General features: G+C 48.6%; 1 protein-coding gene across 3 annotated transcripts; it reads left to right on the top strand.

Annotated features, from left to right (window-relative positions):
- The first annotated feature begins 13,473 nt into the window (after positions 1-13,473).
- Pgghg (protein-glucosylgalactosylhydroxylysine glucosidase) lies at positions 13,474-19,640 on the top strand. 3 transcript variants are annotated; one of them, XM_052762181.1, is made up of 14 exons: positions 13,474-13,549; positions 14,246-14,526; positions 14,980-15,190; positions 15,266-15,701; positions 16,592-16,711; positions 16,892-17,023; positions 17,196-17,307; positions 17,413-17,485; positions 17,577-17,713; positions 17,844-17,977; positions 18,074-18,169; positions 18,292-18,389; positions 18,457-18,668; positions 18,744-19,640. In XM_052762181.1, the coding sequence occupies exons 2-14, from the start codon at positions 14,271-14,273 to the stop codon at positions 18,797-18,799; spliced, it is 2,073 nt and encodes a 690-aa protein (XP_052618141.1). In that variant the 5' UTR covers positions 13,474-13,549; positions 14,246-14,270; the 3' UTR covers positions 18,800-19,640. The 3 variants fall into 3 exon arrangements, with proteins under 3 accessions (XP_052618141.1, XP_052618143.1, XP_052618142.1); XM_052762183.1 differs by lacking the exon at positions 18,744-19,640 and having other exon boundaries at positions 18,498-18,662; XM_052762182.1 differs by lacking the exons at positions 17,413-17,485; positions 17,844-17,977.
- The last annotated feature ends 210 nt before the right edge of the window (positions 19,641-19,850 follow it).

Below are 19,850 nucleotides of genomic sequence, written 5' to 3'. Positions count from 1 at the left end.
CGCAGTGAGCCCATTTACTTCCCAGGGGCAGTCCCTCCACATCCTCCTAACTGAACAACACAGGACCTGCTGTGTCCGTTACTTTTCTATTACTGTAATGAAACACCATGGCTGGAAGAACTTATAGAACGAAGAGTTGACCCAGGCTTACGGTTCCAGAGGGATAAGGGCCCACCAAGGCTGAGAAGCATGGCCACATGCAGCACGTATGTCAACCGGAGCAGAAACTGAGGGTTCACACCTTGAACCACAAGCACAAAGCAAAGAATGAACTGGAAACGGCACTTGTCTTCAAACTCTCAAAGCCCGCCTCCAGTGACACACTTTCTCTAAGAGGCCACACTCCCTAAGCCTCCCCAAATAGTGCCACCAACTGGAAATTAAGTGTGCAAATATTGTGGTGGTTTGAAAGAGAATGCCCCCATAGGCTCATAATTTGAATGTCTAATTCCCAGTCGGTAGAACTGTTTGGGAAGGATTAGAAAGTGTGGTCTTGTGGGAGGAGGTGTGTCATTGGGGTGGGGGGGTGAGATTTCAAAAGCCCATGCCAGGCCCAGCCTTGTTCTCTCCCTCTCTGCCTCCCACTTGCAGATCAGATGTGAGATCTCAGTTACTTCTCCAGCACCATGCCTGTCTGCCTGCTGCCACACTCCCCGCCATGCTGATCATGGACTAATCCCCAGAAACTGTAAGCAAGGACCAACTAAATGTTTCCTTCTATAAGCTGCCTTGTTCATGGTATCTCTTCACTTCAATAGAACAGTAACTAAGACAAATACCCAAGCCTTCAGGGGACATTTATAATTAAAATCGCCACCTGGTCCCAGAAGGACTAGAGTCCTTGGTGGGCAAGCCTGGCAGCAGCTGGCAGGCACAGTGGTGGAGACTAGAAGGTGAGAGCTCACATGCTGAAAGGCAAGCCTGAATCAGAGAGAACAAACTGGAAGTGGAGAAGGGATCCAATCTCTCAAAGCCTAACTCCACACTTCTTCAGCAAAGATGCACCTCCTAACCTCCCCAAACACCACCAACAACTGGAACCAAGTGTTCAAACGTCTAAGCCTATGGGGGACATTTTTCATTCAAACCATAACATTCCACTCCCTGGCCTTCATAGGCTCCTGGCCACATCATAATTCGAAATACTTTTGGTCCAATTTCCAAAATCCCCATAGTCCTTTACAGTCTCCTCATTGTTTACAAGTCCAAAGTGTCTTCTGAGACTTAAAGCAGTCTCTTAATTAGTCCCCTGAAAAAAAAAATCAAATTGCAAACTTCCAACATTTAATGGCACAGAATATACCTTCCTATTGCAAAAGGGAAGACATGGTAGAGTGGGGAAATACTGGACCAAAGCGAGACCACACTCAGCAGAGAAAACATCAAACCCTGCAGTTCAGTGTCCACTGTGTAGGACTAAAGTTTTAAAGAGCTTCGTTTACTTTGCGCGTCCAGTTTTGCTGCCCGCGACATATGTCTCTCTCTTGGGCTGATTCCATCCCTGTATGCAGCTCTCTGGGCAGATGTCTCACAACTTTGCAATCTCCAACATCTTGGGGTCTCCCCTGCAGCCCAGGCTTCACTTTCACAGCTTTACACACAATCTCTCATTGCCTCCTTGCAGGGAATTCCTTGCCACACGTTGCCTGGCCTCAGTGGCTCTCTGAAGCTGCCAAGTAAGAATTCATGCTCCCTAGGATTGGAGAAGTGTCTCAGCAGTTAGGAACACTTGCTGCTCTTCCAGAGGACCAGGTTCCGTTCCCAGCACCTATATGGCATCTCACAACTGTCTATAACTCCTTTTCCAGGGGATCCAGTGCTCTGCAAGTACTAGGCACACACACACACACAAACACACAGGTGCACAGACATACTTGCAGGCAAAACAAAATAAAATTACATGCATACAATTATTCATACAAAATAAAAAATTTAAAAAAAAAAACTCATGACCCCTTTACTCTCGCATCCTTTGTGTCTCTAAAGCTAGTACCATGTGAACAACAACGCCAGGACTGGCGTGGACCGTGGGCCCTTGGATCATACTAGCAGCAGTGTTTGTTTATTTATTAATTAAGTCACTTTGAAGGAACAGAAAACTCCCTGGTTGAAAACTTAGTTGGGTAAGGTCTTACCCTGAGGGTAGCCTTCCCTTTGTTCCAGGACAGAGTGGTACTCTCCATTAAGGAACAGCTTACTCTGTAGTTTTGTTGTTGTTGTTTTGTTTTGTTTTGTTTTTCTCTTTACTCTTTGCTCTTTGGGGGCCCACCACTTAGCTCCCAAATAATCACACAGAGACTTATTCTTTCTTATGAATGCCTGGCCTTAGCTTGGCTTGTTTCTAGCCAATTTTTCTTAAATTATCCCATCTACCTTTTGCCTCTGGGATTTTCCCCTTCTCTGTTCTATATACCTGTCTTTACCACTTACTCCGAGGCTTGCTGTATAGATAGGTGGCTGGCCCCTGGTGTCCTTTCTCTGTCTCCTTTTCTCTCTCCTTCTCCTCCTTCTCCTTCTCCTTCTCCTTCTCCTTCTCCTTCTCCTTCTTCTTCTTCTTCTTCTCCTCTCTTCTTCTTTTTATTCTCTGTCCTTCCCAGCTCTGCCTATTTCTCTCTCCTGCCTAGCTATTGGCCACTCAGCTCTTTATTAGACCGATTAGGTGTTTTAGACAGGCAAAGTAACACAGCTTTACAGAGTTAAACAAATGCAACATAAAAAAAAAATGCAACACATCTTTGCGTCGTTAAACAAACATTCCACAGCACAAAAGACTGTAACGCATCTTTAACTAATATCCCACAGCATTACTCCATTTTCCTCTTAGTTAAATCTTCATTTATTTCTGTGTTGTTCCCTATAGTGCTTGCTTTAATCATGCCCCAAGCTAAAGATTAAGCTAACAGTCAACTTGTTTGTTTGGTTTTTTAATTCATTCTTCTTCTATGATCTTGTGACTAACATGTCATAAACTGTTCCAATTGTTTCATGGTATGTTACTGAAACTGTCTGGCCATAAACCCATAACAGTGCTTTTCCCATGATAATAAAAGTAACTGCACAATTCCACTTCTGTAATCACTTGCTCACCTGCTGTAAAGAGGCTCCCCTGCTTTTAGTCTTGACTGCGTTAACCTCCTGTTCTCGGGGAGACTGTAAGTTTGGCCTGCATGTAAATTTATTTTTTAACCTTACAACATCTCAGTGTTAGCTCCTGGTTTGTTTTGTTTTGTTTTGTTTTTGTTTGGTTGGTTTTTTGGGTTGTTTTTGTTTTTGTTTTTTTTTTTTTGGTTGGTTGGTTTTGGTGGTTTTTTGTTTGTTTGTTTTGGGTTTTTGTTTTTGGCTTTTCAACACAGGTTTTCTCTGTATAGCCCTGGCTGTACAGGAACTTGCTCTGTAGATCAGACTGGCCTTGTAGGCTAGGCTTGCCATCACCACCCAGCAAGAGTGGTACCCTCAGGGCTGGAGAGATGGCTCAGAGGTTAAGAACACTGGCTGCTCTTCCAGAGGTCCTGAGTTCAATTCCCAGGAACCACTTGGTGGCTCACAACCATCTGTAATGAGGTCTGGTGCCCTCGTCTGACCTGCAGACATACATGCAGGCAGAACACTGTATACATAACAAATAAATAAATCTTAGAAAAAAAATTCAAAAAAAAAAAAAAAGAGTGGTACCCTCGATGACACTAGCTTCCTTAACAATTACAGTTCTCTCTTCCAGCACAAGCCGTGGCTACAGCATTAGGCTTCCCAGTGCTCTTTCCTCTCCAAACTGTACGTTTTGTATTTATTTCTGCCCCACTTGCTCTTTTTCACTGCAGACCTGCCTAAGTGTTATCAGTAACAGCCATGCACAGACTCATTATTATGTTATCTTGAAATTTCCCCCACTAGAGAAATCAGCCCATTACTTTAAAATTTGACCTCCGACAAGTGTTTAGGACAAGAGCAGAAAGCAAGCAGCTTCTTTGTCAAGTGATCACCACACAAATGGCTTCTAGCCAAGTTGGCAGTATTGTTCTCCTCTGAAATCGCTTGAGCTGGACCTCTACAATCTAAATTGCTCTCAGCGCTGCTGTCTTTTAGGGTCTGGCTAGAATGGCCCTTTAAGCTCTACTTAAAACATTCAACCATTTTTCTAGTCTAAAGTTCCAGAGTCTTCCACATTCTAAAACCCAACATGGTCAGGTTCTTTGAAGAAAAATCCCATTCCTGGTACAAACTTCTGACTTCTGTATTAGTTACTTTTCTGTTGCTGTGACCAAAAAAAAAAAAAAAAGTTAAGAAAAAAAAAAAAGAGTAAAAACATGCCCAAAGGCAACCAAAGGAAGACACTGTTCATTTTTGCATTTTGCTTACAGTTCCAGAGGAGCAGGAGTCCCTCACGGCAGGGAAGCACAGCAGCACCCGGCAGGCACAGTGGCAGGAACAGAATGCTAAGAGCTCACATCTTCAAAGGCAAGCATGAAGTAGAGAGAGGAAGCGGGGCAAGATATAATCCCTTAATGCCCACCCCCAGCGACATACTTCTTCCAGCAAGACTGCACCTCCTAAACCTTCCCAAATAGTGGGATCCAAGTATTCAAGTGTTGGGAACCACCAACAGGGATCTGAGTGTTCAAATGCCCGAGTCTGTGGGGAACATTTCTTTTTTTGTTTGTTTTTGGGGTTTTTTTGTTTTGTTTTTGTTGTTGTTTTGTTTTGTTTTGAGACAGGGTTTCTCTGTGAAACAGTCCTGGCTGTCCTGGATCTCACTCTATAGACCAGGCTGGCCTTGAACTCACAGAGATCCACCTGCCTCTGCCTCCCAAGTGCTGGGATTAAAGGCACATGTCACCACCACCTAGCTGGGGAACATTTCTAATTAAAACCACCTCACCTACCTTCCTGGAGCTAGTGTTCTGGACCTAGCAGAGAGACAGACAATAAGTACATAGAGGATATTATGAATATCATTCAGTAAATATATGATACCTAAATACATAACATGTAAATATGTATGATGTATAATCATAGCTATGTATTGATAATTAAAATATGGTAAATACCTATATAATACAGAAACAAAATACAGTAATATATAGTACATAATACACTAAATGTATGTCTGAAACATGCAATAAGTAGGTGTGTGATACATCAAGTGCATGTGAAATACACAAACAAGATACAGTGTGAGCCAGGCGGGGGTGGTGCACGCCTTTAATCCCAGCACTCGGGAGGCAGAGCCAGGTGGATCTCTGTGAGTTCGAGGCCAGCCTTGGCTACAGAGTGAGTTCCAAGAAAGGCACAAAGCTGCACAGAGAAACCCTGTCTCAAAAAAACAAAAAAAAAACAACAAAAAAATACAGTGTGTGATACACACACACACACACACACACACACACACACACACACACACACACACACACACGATAGATTAACACATAATATAATAAGTATGTATGGAAAGATGGGGAAAATTGAGAAGACATGGAAACAGAAAGAGGACTTGCGGTCTAGTTTGTATTTTCTGCTTGTTGAAAGTCAAGACTTTCTTTCTTCTTTCTTTTTGGCTTATGAGACAGGGTCTATGTGACCCTGGATGTACTGGAACTCACTATGCAGACCAGGCTGGCCTCAAACTCACAGAGATCCGACCTTTCACCACTATGTCTGGCTAAAGAATCAAGATTTTCAACACAACTGCCCAAATGAATCTCACCTACAAAGACAGTTTTTCTCTTCTTGAGACATCTCAAATTAGAAATGTGTTTCCTGGGTCTGGATAGATGGTTCAGTGGTTAAGAGCATAGGCTGTATGGGTGCTGGGGATTCGAACTCAGGTCCTCAGGCTTACACAGCAAGCACTTTGCCCACTGAGCCATCTCTCCTATATTCTCAAATAAGAATTTCATAAACAAGTGCAATGTAATTCCTTAGGGCCAGACATTTGTGAGTTGTTTTGCTTTGTTTTAAGACAGGGTCTCATATAGCCCAGGCTGGCCTCTGGCTCACTGTATAGAAGATGACCTTGAACTTCTGACCTTCCTTCTACCTCTACACCACTGTGATTACAAAGTGTCACTGTGTGGTTTAAGCCGTGCTACGGAGCAAACCCGCTACGGCTTTGCACATGGTGTGTAACCAGTCTGTTTGTGACCCTTTGCTTTTGTGTTTTGTTTTGTTGTGTTGTATTGTGTTTTGTTTTGTTTTGTTTTCAAGACAGGGTCTCACTATGTAGCTCTGGCTATGCTGGAACTCACTATGTAGACCAGGCTGGCCCTGAACTCGCAGAGATCCACCTGCTTCCGCCTCCCGAGTGCTACAATATGCCCAGCTCCTGTTTGTGACTTTTGAATTTAACTTTTTAAGGTCAGCCATCTCTCTCCCATAGATCTAAACAATGCACCTCATAAACCACCTTACACACTCATTTACAAACGGAAATTCTTTGAGAGGAGGAGTAAGCCAGCTCATATCATCTTTATTTAACTTTTAAACTTTACTTCATCTTTAGCTGTGCTTAAACTTTGAACCTGACTGTAAATTGTATCCTTTGAGCAATGTAATTTTAAAAGCTAAAAATGATACATAGCTGTTGCTAGTGTTAACTGAGAATGTGGCATTCCTGTTCCTGGGTTCTTAGTCTCCTTAAAAATAAACTCTGAAGGGAACTAGAGAACTATTTGGCTAAGTATTTGAGAGAAAATCAACTGGGCAAATGTATTAGTAAGGGTGCTTTAGAGGAACAGAATTGATAGAAAACACAACACACATACACACACACACACACACATATATATATGTGGGATTTATTAACCTTCCCAAATAGTGCCACCAACTAGGATCCAAGTGTTCAAATACCCAAATCTATGGAGGCCATTTCCCATTAAAACTACCACACCTGCCTTCCTGGACCTAGCAAAGAGATAGACAATAAGTACATAGATAATATATGAATAGCATTCAGTAAATACATGGTATATAATATGTAAATATGTGTGATGTATAAGCATGATACAGGTACCTGTATCATATAAGTATTTCCTATGTTTCATGTATACCTATATTATATAGGTATTTGCCGTGTTTTATGTATCATGGCTGTGGCCCAGCTAGTCCGACAATGGTTGTCGCCTGATGGAAAGCCCAAGAATCTGGTAGTTGTTCAGTCCATGAGGCTGCATGTCTCTGCTGATCTTCAGTCTATGTTGGAATCCTGAAGAAGTAGGCTCTAATACCAGCTAATTACCATGTCCATTTATGTAGGCTGTCACAGGATGGCGTGGCTCAGATTTAAGGTAGATATTCTTACCTCAACTATCCCTGATTCAGGATGGGGCTCCCACCTCAAATGACCTAATCAAGAAATGTTGTTCGAATCTTAGATGGTTCTATAATAATAATAATAATAATAATAATAACCCAGAGCCAGATATCAAGGTGAAAGATGAATGATCAGAGAAGCAGAACCGCCAGTCACTAGTTCTTACCTCTAAGAAATCCTCAGCCTAAAGAGAGTTCCTGTTTCCTCATGCCTTATATACCTTTCTCTGTCCTGCCATATTACTTCCTGGGATTAAAGGCCTGTGTGCTTCCCAAGCAACGGCATGAATTCTCAAATGCTGGGATTAAAGGTGTGTGCCACCACTGCCTGACCTCTATGTCTAATCTAGTGGCCGGCTCTGTCCTCTGAACCTCAGGCAAGTTTATTAGGGTGCACAATATATCACCACAAAGAAAATCCCTCACAGGTGTGCCCAGCTTGGGTTTCAGTTGATTCCAGATGTAGTCAAGTTGACAACCAAGATTAGCGATCACAGCAAGCAAGCTGTAAATCTTACAGGAAAAGGGAGATGGGGAAAAGAAAGTCAATCTCTTGTGTCTTAGGGTCCAAGAAAGCATGCAGGTTCAGCAATGGAGGTCAGCAAGAGCAGGGCAAAAGACAGTGGGGATGGGATGAAGAGGTGAGGGGAGGGATGGGAGAGGGTGGGAGGCAGGTGACTTCAGCAAAAGAGTGACACCATCCAGAGGGTCAGCGAAGGAGATAGTCAAGGAAGGCAAGGCCCGAGACAGCTCGGTGGGTAGGAACACTTGCCAAGTCTTCCCATGTGTGTCAGATCCCTGGAACCCACATGGCGGGAGGAGAGAACCAACTCCCACAGGTCGTCCTCTGGCTACAGGAGCACACACAAGTGCATGCCCACACACACACACTAAAGAAATCCGTGCGCAGATTTTTAGTTTAAAAAAAAATGGGGCCAGAAAAATGACTCCGTGGTGAAGGAGCTTGCTTCCAAGGCTGATGCTCTGAATTTGATCCCTGGATCCACATGATAGGAGAGAACTAACTGACTCCCAAAAGTTGTCCTCTTGTTAGAATAAAAAAATCTCCTGGTCAGGGCTGGGGAGATAGCTCAGTGGTTAAGAGCACTGGCTGCTCTTCCAGAGGACCCAGGTTCAATGCCCAGCACCCGCATGGTGGCTCACAGCTGTCTGCTAACTCAGTTCCAGGGAATCCAACACCCTTATACTGACATACATGCAGGGAAAAACACCAATGCACATGAAATATAAACAAACAAGTAAAGAAAAGAAAAGAGAAAACCCCTCCTGGTCAATAGAACAGAATCTGTGACCAGGATAGAGGTCTAACATTCCGGCTGGGCTGTGTCATTCTCTCTGCCAGGCCCGGAACGGCAGGCTCCCCTTAAGCTATGAGATAGGCCAAAAGAATCCTGTCTCCAGTACAGTAGCTTAGAGGCCACAGCCATTTGGGGGTCTAAGTCCACCCAATCTTCTGAATTATCCAGAAAAGAATAATGACTTTTCCTTTCCTTTCCTTTCACCTCTTTTCTTTTATTTATTTATTTTTTAAGATTTGCTTATGATGTATACAGTGTTCTGCCTGCATGTGTCCCTGCAGGCCAGAAGAGGGCACCAGATCTCATTACAGATGGTTGTGAGCCACCGCGTGGTTGCTGGGAATGGAACTCGGGACCTCTGGAAGAGCAGCCAGTGCTCTTAACCTCTGAGCCATCTCTCCAGCTCCTCATCTCTTTTCTAAGCATGTTTTCCTTAATACTTTGGGCTTCCCACACAAACATACAACGTTTTGGACTTTCTCTAAAGCCTCCTACCTGCCATGTGGCCGCTTATCAACCATGTGTCTAACCTCCATGCCAGCATAAATGGCATGGCTTTTGTCCTTCTCTCCTGCATCTTCCTCCTCTGGATAGGGGCTGCTGAGGTTTGCAGCTGGCCTGGCCTAGGGTTTTCTTTTAAAATCTAATAAAATTGTCCTTGAGTGTCTCTTAGAGTCTTCTCTCTCTCTACCTCTCTCTGTTTTTTTAAGACAGGACTTCTCTGTGCAGCCCTGGCTGTCCTGGAGCTCGCTCTGTAGACCAGACTGGCCTCAAACTCACAAAGATCTGCCTGCCTCTGCCTTCCCAATGCTGGAATTAAAGCGTACCCAGATTCTTTTATTAATGAGACTAAGAAACTCTAAAGCTAGGACTGGAGAGATGGCTGGGCGGTTAAGAGCCCATGTGACTCTGGCAGAGGACCCAGGTTCAGTTGCCAGAACCCACATGATGACTCACAACTATCTGTAACTCCAGTTCCAGAGGATTCAATGCTCTCTTCTGACCTCCATAGGTACTGAACACACATGGTGTGCAAACATATGTGCAGACAAAGCACTCAAGACACATAAAACAAGAATAATTAAAATCTAGAACAAAAATAGAATCCCTCTTCCTTCCAGGGACCCCACAGCCACCATAAGTCACATAGACCCAGGTTAAGAGGCATGGTGACTCACGCCTTTAATCCCAGCACTCTCACCTGGGACAGAATTGCACACTAGCTGGCTGGGAGTGGGCTGCATATGCGGGAAAAGAACACTTAACACTCACAGCTGTGGTGGTTTTGTTGGTTGGTCAGTTGGTTGGTTTGGCTTTTTTGTTGTTGTTGTTGTTGTTGTTGTTGTTGTTCTTTGGAGGGGTTTGGGAATGGGAGGCAGCGGCAGGTGGATCTCTGTGAGTTCGAGGCCAGCCTGGTCTACAAAGCAAGTTCCAGGACAGCCAAGACTGTTAACACAGAGAAACCCTGTCTTGAAAAACCAAAAAAGAAAAGAAAAACAGGTTTGCAGGCTACATTAGGCTTAGGAAACAGAAACTTCTTCTTGTAAGGTATGGAGACTTAATAACAATGTATAACAACGTGCCTCCTTAACAACAGTGTGGCTCCTGTTTTAATTTCATACTCCTATTGGTGTTCCAGTACCAAGTGGTCAGCCCTAGGAACATATACTGGAAGGCAATGTGAGAGTCAAAGTCACACTTTAAGTTTTAATTACTATGCCTAAGAGATCCATGAAACAAAAATGTCTCTGATCTGCAAGCCCCTTGCCCAAGGACAGATAGTTCCTGAAATGCTGGAGGCTGTTGTTTATGGGAGATAAGAAGCCACACGTTTTTCACTCCCCTAAACAAGCTTGTTTGTCCCATCTGCACTGATGTGCTTGATCACATGTGGGCGGGAGATTCACAGGCAGGAGATACACCAGGATGTGTGCTTGTCCCTGATTGGATGGAGGCTGGAGGTACATCAGGATGTATGCTTGCTCCTGATTAGATCTGATGAGAAATGTAATGAATTATGGATTTTTCTTCTTAAGCCCTTGCAAAATTTGATTCGGGTCCATTTTCTGGAGATCCAGAGATAGACCTAGCCAGAGCCCATCCACCTGGGCAGTATTTAATTAAAACTTGCTTCAGATTTGGCTTTAAATTGTGGTAGTGGATTTATTCTCAATGGGTAGGATTTACATCAACACTGAACAGACTCAACAGGTTGTGTTTGTATATTTATTCATTTATATGTATATGTAACAACAATGGTTAAAAATTTGGGAGGGACATAGGTGGAGGAGGAGGACAGAAGGTGAAAATTATGTAATTATATTTTAACTAGATAAAAATAAATGACAGCTAGGTGTAGTGGTGCCCATCTTTAACCCCAGCACTCAGGAAGAAAAAATAGGTTGGATCTCTATGAGTTTGAGGCTAGCTTGGTTTTCACAGCAAGTTCCAGGCCAACCACTCAAAAACATAAAATAAAAAATGAAAATAAGGAGTTCGAGGCCAGCCTGGACTACCAAGTGAGTCCCAGGAAAGGCGCAAAACTACACAGAGAAACCCTGTCTCGAAAAAAACCAAAAAAAAAAAATGAAAATAAGAACTGGAGAGATGGCTCAGAGGTTAAGAGCCCTGGTTGCTCTTCCAGAGGTCCTGAGTTCAATTCCCAGCAACCACATGGTGGCTCACAATCATCTATAATGAGATCTGGTGCCCTCTTCTGGCCTGCAGGCATACATGCAGGCAGAACACTGTATACATAATAAATAAATCTATAAAACTAAAAGCATTTCTCTAAATAGGAAAGGTCCAGTGGGTTAAGGGAAAAATCCAAAAAGCATCTGGTTGTGAGATGTGTGACCCTTTATAGGGTCTTCACACAGCACTTACTTCTTTCATGTTCATATGTAGCAGGCTTTTTTCACACATGTTCTGCTCCTTAAATGAAGTCAGGTGAGGAAAGGGCTTCCAGTCTTTGCAAACTGTCCCTAGCAGCTCTATTTGTTGTATCCAGCCTAAGCGAAACCAGCCCAAGAGGAAAGGGCTTCCAGTCTTTTACAGCCAACTGGCTTCTTTCATATATTAATTCTGATGAAGTCCTTTTCAGTCTCCTCTCTTGCTTTACACGTCTATTTCTGACTTCTTACTCTCTTATACAGATGTGCTTCCACATTGACTTGTCCTGAAATTCTTTTCTGCAGTGAACTTGACCTCACTTTACCTGGGTGGTGGTCCCTAAGATGGAACTGGGCCTACCGCTCCAACACGGGGCTTCGGGGCTTCGTCTCCCTACAACCACTGACAGGCCTTGCTGCTGCTGTAGGCTGTAGAGGACAGCAGTATGCAGTGAGGGCTGGAGAGACTAAAGCCAAGGCCTGCTGACTCACTAAGGCTCCGGGGAGATTTTCAAAGAGGAGGTACTTGAGAAAAGAGAAAGAGAGGGAATATAGTAAGGGAAGGGACCAGCTTGGAAAGTATCAGAACTACTAAGGAAGTCGACGCTGGAGAGATGGCTCAGTGGTTAAGAGCATTGGCTGTTCTTCCAAAGGACTTGGGTTCAATTCCCAGCACCCACATGGCAGCTCACAAGTGTCTGTAACTCCAGTTCCAGGTGATCTGGCATCCTCACACGGACATGCATACATGCAGGCAAAACACCAATGCACATAAAAATAAATAAATTTTAAAAACAATACTAAGGAAGCCTGGGTGGTAAATGAAAAATGAGGACTTGATATGGTTGAGAAGAAAGTTTTATCTGGAAGGGTCCAGACTGAACTGGGCCAGCAGAATAGACCATGAGAGGAGAGGTGGGGGGTGGGGGGATAGAGGGAGAGACCACATGACAACCAAGAGAGCTCATAGCCAAAATGTCTGGGTTATATAGGAAAGCAAAGCTCAGGGGCTGGAGGTTTAGGGTGAGGGCAGGGCATGCCAGCCAGGATGACTGCACAGGTACTTGTGGATAGGGACTGGGGGAGCCCAGAGGCTGGCATGGACCTTGATATGCCAATAGGCCCCAGGCATAGGTTAACAGAGGAGCCATAGAGGTGACATATGTCCCTTTTGCCAGAGATAAGGTAGGAACTATCTTCTCAAGTCCCTAAGGGAATTCTGGCTTTTGTCTAAACGCCAGACCTTGGGAAAAGGAATTTCTTGGGGCCTAACAGGTGGTGCCTGTTCAATAGGAGAGGATGGAAAATGTATCGGAAAACCAAAGCAGGCAGAAGAGTATTTAGGGAGGTGAGGTCAGGTGAGGTAGCCAGCTGCAAACCTCTGGTGTAAACGGGGGTATGATCTAACCCTCCCTGCTTGCTGACTGCTGCCCTGGGTGGGCACTGGAAACAGCAGCAGCAGTCTCTACGGTGGATCCAGGAAGCCTGGGCTCCACACTGGCCATCGGTGGCACCGAGACAAGGTAAAGAGGGTTTTGATCTGGGCAGCTGGACAGCAGAAACAGATTCTGGAGCAGGTGAAGCCCAGGCTCTGACTGGACTGGTGCGCAAATACGGAGTCTGAGGCAGACCAGGGAACTGATGAGAGGCAGGGACAAGACAGGCCCAGGTGCAGCCAGGAAGGTGGGCAGATGGAGGTCAATGGGGTAGGGTCCTCAGCAAAGGGAAGGACTGTCCAAGAGGACTGGCCAGTGTCCTTCCTAGTGACTAGACGTCACTGTAGAGAGGGATCTCAGCCCAACCTACCCTTACATACATCTTAGAGCCCAAACTCAACTAATCCCACTTCCAGTACGACTTAGCACGGGCATTCGCCCCAGAAACCAAAACATTTCCCCGGGTTCCGCCTAGACCCAGCCCCGCCCACCTGCCACGAGGCAGGGCCGCTTCTCCTTCCTCCCGCCAGGGGCAGCGCGCACCGCGCCGACCGAGTCTGCTTATACCGGGGCCCGCACTGTCTGGAGCTGGGCTGCGGTGAGTCGCAGAAACTGCCCGTCCCCGTCACCCCCCACCCCCCACCCCTCTTCCCCATCCCGCCCTCACCCTCTTCCACCAAATACTCGAAATGCTCTTTCGTCCCTTCACTGCCTTGTCTCCTAGCCTGCCTGTCAACCCGCTCCTCTCCTCTCCTCTCCTCTCCGGCCCCTCCCCACGCCCACACACTGCCTTCCTCTTTCCATTCCCCAACTAAGTCCCCGCTCCTCCCCAGTTACAGTCCCCGGCCACCACCACTCCCGTCACTGTTCTCCACCACATCCGGTTCCTCCTCTCCCACCCCACGTCTCCCCTCGCTACCCCCCACCAGTTCCTCTGCCTCCACTGTCCCGGCTCCCGGAGGGTTCAGGGCCAGCACGCGGAAGTCCCTGTTTCCACTCTCAGCAATTTCTAGCTCGGCAAGATGGGTCGGGACCTCGCGAGGGGGAGACCTGTTGCGGGTGCTGAGGGATCCGGTTTGCAGATTCAGCTGAATCCCTAGCGGTCCTCTTGAGTGAAGGGTGTGTTCTCTCGGCGTAGCCCCTAAGTGGAGGCTTTTGAAGTACTGCTACCCTAAGCTAGCCCCTCACTCCCCTCGCCGGTCTCAGGATCGTCCAAGTTCCCTGGAGACTTGAGGGTTTACTGTCAGTGTGCAGAGGGAAGCCCAGCCAGTCACTGGCAACTCGCCTTCTCCAGGCCTCCCGGACTGAGACAGCTGTCCATGGACAATTCTGAAGACGACCCGACCATATTCAGTACCCACTGTCTGCCCAGTGACCCCAGGTTCTGGGCCACTGTCACCAACTCATACCTGGGTACACGTGTGTATCATGACACCATCCATGTAAACGGTGTATACAATGGAGCTGGAGGGCACACTCACCGGGCAGTTCTGCCCAGCCCCCTCAATGTCCAGCTGGAGGCCCCTGCAGGAACAGAACAGCTGACTGAGACCTTTGCCCTGGATACTAACACAGGTTAGCTGCCGCCAATCCTGGTCAAGCTGTGGCTCAGGGTGAGAGGGACCTCCTCCCTGGTCCACAGAGTCTCACAAGGGAAAGGGACCACAAAAGCTAGTATGTGACTCAGGCCTGTAATCTCAGTACTGAGGAGGCTGGGGCAGGAGGATGGAGAATTGGAGGACAGCCTCAGGTACATAGCAAGATCCATCTCAAAAATAATAAACAAATGGCCTTTCATTTAAGAAAGAAAGTAAGCGTAAAAAGCTGCCTCCCAAGATAAGGCCTCTGTGGTTTGTCTTGCTTTCCTTTCATCTGGGTGGGCCCACTACACAGTCAGGAGGGGCAACCTGAGGTCTGAGGACCCCACTCCCAGCCCAGAAAGGCCATGGTGCTCCATGGTGTTGGAGTCCACAGCTTAGAGTCCGTCTGACCTTCCCCAGGATGACTGAGGCTCCCGACCCTCCCTAGGTTCCTTCCTGCACACCCTGGAAGGCCCCAGCTTCCGGGCTTCCCAATGCATCTATGCTCACCGTGGGTTGCCCCACGTCCTGGCCTTCAGCGTGTCCATTGCGCGCTTGGCTGCAGGGAACAAGCCCATCACAGTGCTGCTACAGTCGTCCTTCTCCCCAGAAAGCCCAGACCTGGACCTACATGAGGGGCCTGACTTCCAGGGAGCCCGGTAAGGAGCATACTGGGTAAATCTAGGTAGCCCAGACGGGGAGTCCTTTCCTGGGACTCACTTAGGCTCTTGCAGGTACCTACATGGCCACACACTCACCCCTGAGCAGCCAGGAGAGCCTCGGCTGGAAGTACACATGCTGTGGATGCCAGTTCCCCCAGCCTTGACCCTTGGGGAAGACGAGCAGGACAGGACCTGGGACTTTCTGACGGTGGTTGGTGGCAGCCCGTCTGAGGCCCAGGGCTGCTTTGCTGAGGCCCTGCAGCTGCAGACTCAGGGTGTTCTGTATACAGCCCATGCAGACACTTGGGCCCAGCTCTGGGCAGGCTGTGGCCTGGATGTGGCTGGGCCCCTGGCCCTGCGCCAGGCCCTTCGTGGTTCTCTTTACTACCTGCTCAGTGAGCTTCCCCAGCCTGGCACCCAAGGATCAGTCAGCCATGGGCTCAGCCCCGGAGGCCTCTCTAATGGGAGTCAGGAAGAGTGCTACTGGGGCCATATCTTCTGGGATCAGGTACACCCTGCACCGGTTACACAGGGGGAACTGCGTGTCATCATTTTGGGCATTGCTTTGAACTACTTGAAATCAATACTGTATAAAGCACAGGGGCTATAGACAGGAGGGCTTCCTGGAAGAGGTGGTTTCTCAGAAGAGAGATGTGCAGGAGTTTGGTAGAAAAGTGATCCAGGTTAGAGCAACAGAAGGTGCCTGCCTCACTGAGGTGGGAAGAACAGCAGGCCAAGACCACCAGAGCCTCAGAGTGAACTGGGTACCAGCCTGGAGCCCGCCAGGGGACTAAGAAAGCCACAGAGACTTTTTAGAGGAACAACACAGGTGGAGATACAGTCTGGAAAGATCTGCCAGGAGTCGCTGGGTGATGGGAAGCAAGGCTGGAGAGGCCCAGGGTGTAGCATATGGAGTTCAGTGGCCGTGGGTGGGGAAGTATTGAGGGGGAAGGCTCAGGGCCATCCCCACATCTGACACCTTGTGAAGTCTGTGCTGTGGCCCATTTGGCAGTTAAAGCCAAAAGGAAGCGGAGGCCAGGCAGCCAGGGAGCCTAGAACAAGGCCTGGACCCTGATGCAGGCCAACTAGAGCCATTAGCATCTCCTGATGCTGCCTGGGCTGAGGACCAGAACTCTGCGCTGTCTAGGCTGGAGAGATCGCACTGGAGTGGGCAGGTGGGGGAGGGCCCGGGTGGGCCTGGTGAGCATGAAATGAGGACCTCAGAGAGAGGCGGAGGGGACTGCCAGAGGGTAGGGAGAGAGGAAGCCCCCCCCCCCCCCCCCCCCCCCCCCCCCCGCTGTCTTATTTGCTGGAAGCCTTGGCGGGGTGGAATGTGGGCAGTGAGGGAGGAAGAAAGTATGGACTTCTGTTTAACCCCAGAACGGTTCATCCTCTTAGGACCTCTGGATGTTCCCAAATATCCTGATGTTCCACCCAGAGGCTGCCAGGGCCATCCTGGAGTACCGAGTCCGTACACTGGGAGGGGCCCTGAAGAATGCCCAGAACCTAGGCTACCAGGTACTGGGGCCTGGGCACCATCCTATAGGGCCCCTGGCCCAGGGTCTTCCCAGAGCCATTCCATGACCGCCAGACCCCCATACTTCCTCTTTCCTTTCCTCCACAAAGGATTGCACCCCTGGTAGGACTGGGCTACCCCTCCATATCAAGACCTGACCGTTCTGTCCTCTTTCCTCACAGGGAGCCAAGTTTGCTTGGGAGAGCGCAAGCACTGGCCTGGAGGTCTGCCCTGAGGACATTTATGGGATCCAGGAGGTCCATGTGAATGGAGCCGTGGTGTTGGCCTTCCAGCTGTACTACCACTGCACTCAGGTGAGGCCCCGTTATATCCTGTGTGTTCCCATGCACCTCTCGAGGCCACACTCTACCCTAGGAAGTTGTGTGAAGAGGGTCTTTGGAAGCCGGGCATTGCTCTCTGGGTATTCAAAAGGTAGACACTGGCCCCCTTCTATGCCTGGTGCTTTGCCCTGCTCTCACTCTCCAGGACCTGCAGCTCTTCCAAGAGGCTGGTGGCTGGGATGTGGTCAGTGCCGTGGCTGAGTTTTGGTGCAGCCGTGTAGAATGGAGCCCCCAGGAGAAGATGTACCACCTGAAAGGTGAGGGACTAGGGAGCACAGTGGCCAGCTCAGCATGGACGGTTACCATGGAAAGGCGTGTCCTGAGCCCCTACACTAACTGTCATGGTGGCCCCATGTGACCAGGAGTCATGCCCCCTGATGAGTACCACTCAGGAGTCAACAACTCTGTGTACACCAACGTCCTGGTCCAGAACAGGTCAGACATAGACCATCTCCCCTTCCCTAACCCAGCACAGCAAACAGGGCCCAGTCAGAAGCCATGCAGCTATGGCCTGTACTCTCCCCAGCCTGCGCTTTGCTGCCGCATTGGCCAAGGACCTGGGTCTGCCTGTCCCCAACCAGTGGCTGGAGGTGGCTGATAGGATCAAGGTGCCATTTGACTCTGAGCAGAACTTCCACCCTGAGTTTGATGGCTATGAGCGTGGTGAGTAGTGCTGAGTCCTTCAAGGGCCCTTCTGCTTCGTCACCCACCCACCCCCCATTCACCGTGGCATACCCTCATCTCTTCGACCAAGAACCCATCCCTATCCTGCTGCCCCGCCCCCCCAAATCAGGAGAAGAAGTGAAGCAGGCGGATGTTGTGCTCCTGGGATACCCAATCCCCTTTCCCCTGCCACCGGACATCCGAAGAAATAATTTGGAGATTTATGAGGCTGTGACATCTGCCCGGGGCCCTGCTATGACCTGGGTGAGGAGCCTGGCGGGTAGTCTCACCCTACTGTCCTCACTTACCTTTCCACGTGGTGGTGAGTCTCACTGCTTCATATCTGAATTCTGACCTCAGAGTATGTTTGCTGTGGGCTGGATGGAACTGAAGGACCCCTCCAGGGCCCAGGTCCTCCTGAGCAGGAGTTTCATCAATGTCACTGAGCCCTTCAAGGTCAGCCTGGCTCCCACCCACCACCCACTGCCTCTCCCTTCTCCCATTGTGGTAGTCTCAGCAGGGTGAGGGGCCTGCTTGTGCTGGTAGCCTCCTGTCACACCCAGGCTTGCTGCCTGCAGGTGTGGACAGAGAACGCGGATGGGTCTGGTGCCGTGAACTTCTTGACCGGTATGGGCGGCTTTCTTCAGACAGCACTCTTCGGATGCACAGGATTCAGGTGAGTGCAGTGACCAGCAGCCAATTCCCACTTGTCCCGACCCTCTTCACACAGCTCTTCCCCACAGGATCACTGAGGCAGGTGTGACCTTTGACCCCCTGTGTCCAGACCTGGTCTCCGGTGTGTCTGTCTCTGGCATCTCCTACCTGGGGAACAAGTTTAACTTCACCTTTTCCAAGGACTCTGTGACACTTGAGGTCACAGCCCGTGCAGAGCCCTGGGCGCCTCTGCTAGAAGCTGATCTGTGGCCATCCCTGGCCCGGCTCCCCTTGCCACCAGGTAAGGAAAAGCCTTTGGACATGTGACCCAGAAGTCTTGGTGCATGCCCTAAAGGATTAACCCTCTCTTTTACAGGACATAAAGTCTCCTTTCCCCACTCAGCTGGCCGGATACAAAAAGCATCCCCCTAGCTGCCCAAAAATTCCAACTCTTCAGTGTTTTGACAGAGAACCCTGTTCCAGGACCTCTGGGACACTTTTGGGCCTTCAGCTGCACCCCCCACACCCCCAGTCTCTCAGTCTGGATCCTGCCCTAAGCCGTTAAGGCTTAGGGTGTTCCCTCTGCACTTCCCTTCCTCCTTACTATCCTCACCCTCTCCAGTACTGGGCTATCTATCTAGAGCTTCATACATTCTTTGGGGCTGACCCCAGCCCCCTACCCTTCAGCGCCCCCATTTTGCTGTCTCCCTAGGCCTTAACTTCCTCACTCACCTCTGGTCTCTGGATTGCTCTGGTCAAAGCTGGGTGGGGAATGGCCAACAGCCCTGCTGAGAAGGTGGGTCATGGAGTCAGGGGCTTAGCTGCCCCAAACAAGAGCTTCCTGTGGCATGCAGTTGGGACCAGATAGGGCTGGTTTGTGGCTTTGAACTTCCTATTCTGTGACTCCTGTTGACGTCAGATGGCATTTAGCATAGTGGGCTAAGGCGAGACTCCTTAACCATGCAGCCTGTGAGAAGCAAGGCCATGCTATCACCAGAGGATGGGTTAGATGAATATCAGAGACCACGGAGTTCCTGGCTGGTGACCAGAGAAACTGGAGTCAAATGGGCAGGGTTCCAGGCCGTAGTCCTGGCCATCTGTGCCAAGGAGCTACCCAGGCTTCACTCCTGGTCCTCACTTCCTGGCATGCTTTATCAGTGTTTCCCCAGAACAAGGTTCATAGAATAGGGCCAGGACCCTGGTAAATCCTGTGCCCCTGTACCAAGCCAAGTTGGCTAATTAAAGTCTGTGCGAGCAAAAGCTCCTGAAGTCAGGTGTGTGGTGGATTCATGTCCCTTTGCACCTGGGGCTGAGCGGTGATGTGCTTTCAAAGATCAGGAGCAAGGTGGGGCCCTGTGTCTTCCTCCACCTTCTCTATGGTGGGCCAGGAGCTTATCTGGCAGAAGTGGATGTTCATCTGTTGCCTCAAAGCCAGGACTGGGCATGGGCATCAGCAGGTTGGTTGGTGACACCGTACCCAAAG

The sequence above is a fragment of the Peromyscus californicus genome, unplaced genomic scaffold (genome assembly GCF_007827085.1).
Source record: "Peromyscus californicus insignis strain IS unplaced genomic scaffold, ASM782708v3 Scaffold_4__1_contigs__length_199733344, whole genome shotgun sequence".
In the NCBI taxonomy this organism is placed as follows: domain Eukaryota; kingdom Metazoa; phylum Chordata; class Mammalia; order Rodentia; family Cricetidae; genus Peromyscus; species Peromyscus californicus.
The sequence above is the reverse complement of the archived record's forward strand: the minus strand, read 5'-3'. Positions and strand labels throughout refer to the sequence as shown.

What these genes read in the sequence shown, in the direction of transcription:
- Pgghg (XM_052762181.1), top strand. Translation starts at nt 14,271, where the DNA reads ATGGACAATTCTGAAGACGACCCGACCATATTCAGTACCCACTGTCTG. An exon ending in CCTGACTTCCAGGGAGCCCG is followed by an intron (nt 15,191 to 15,265) that starts GTAAGGAGCATA and finishes AGGCTCTTGCAG; the next exon opens with GTACCTACATGGCCACACAC. An exon ending in CCGGCTCCCCTTGCCACCAG is followed by an intron (nt 18,669 to 18,743) that starts GTAAGGAAAAGC and finishes TCTCTTTTACAG; the next exon opens with GACATAAAGTCTCCTTTCCC.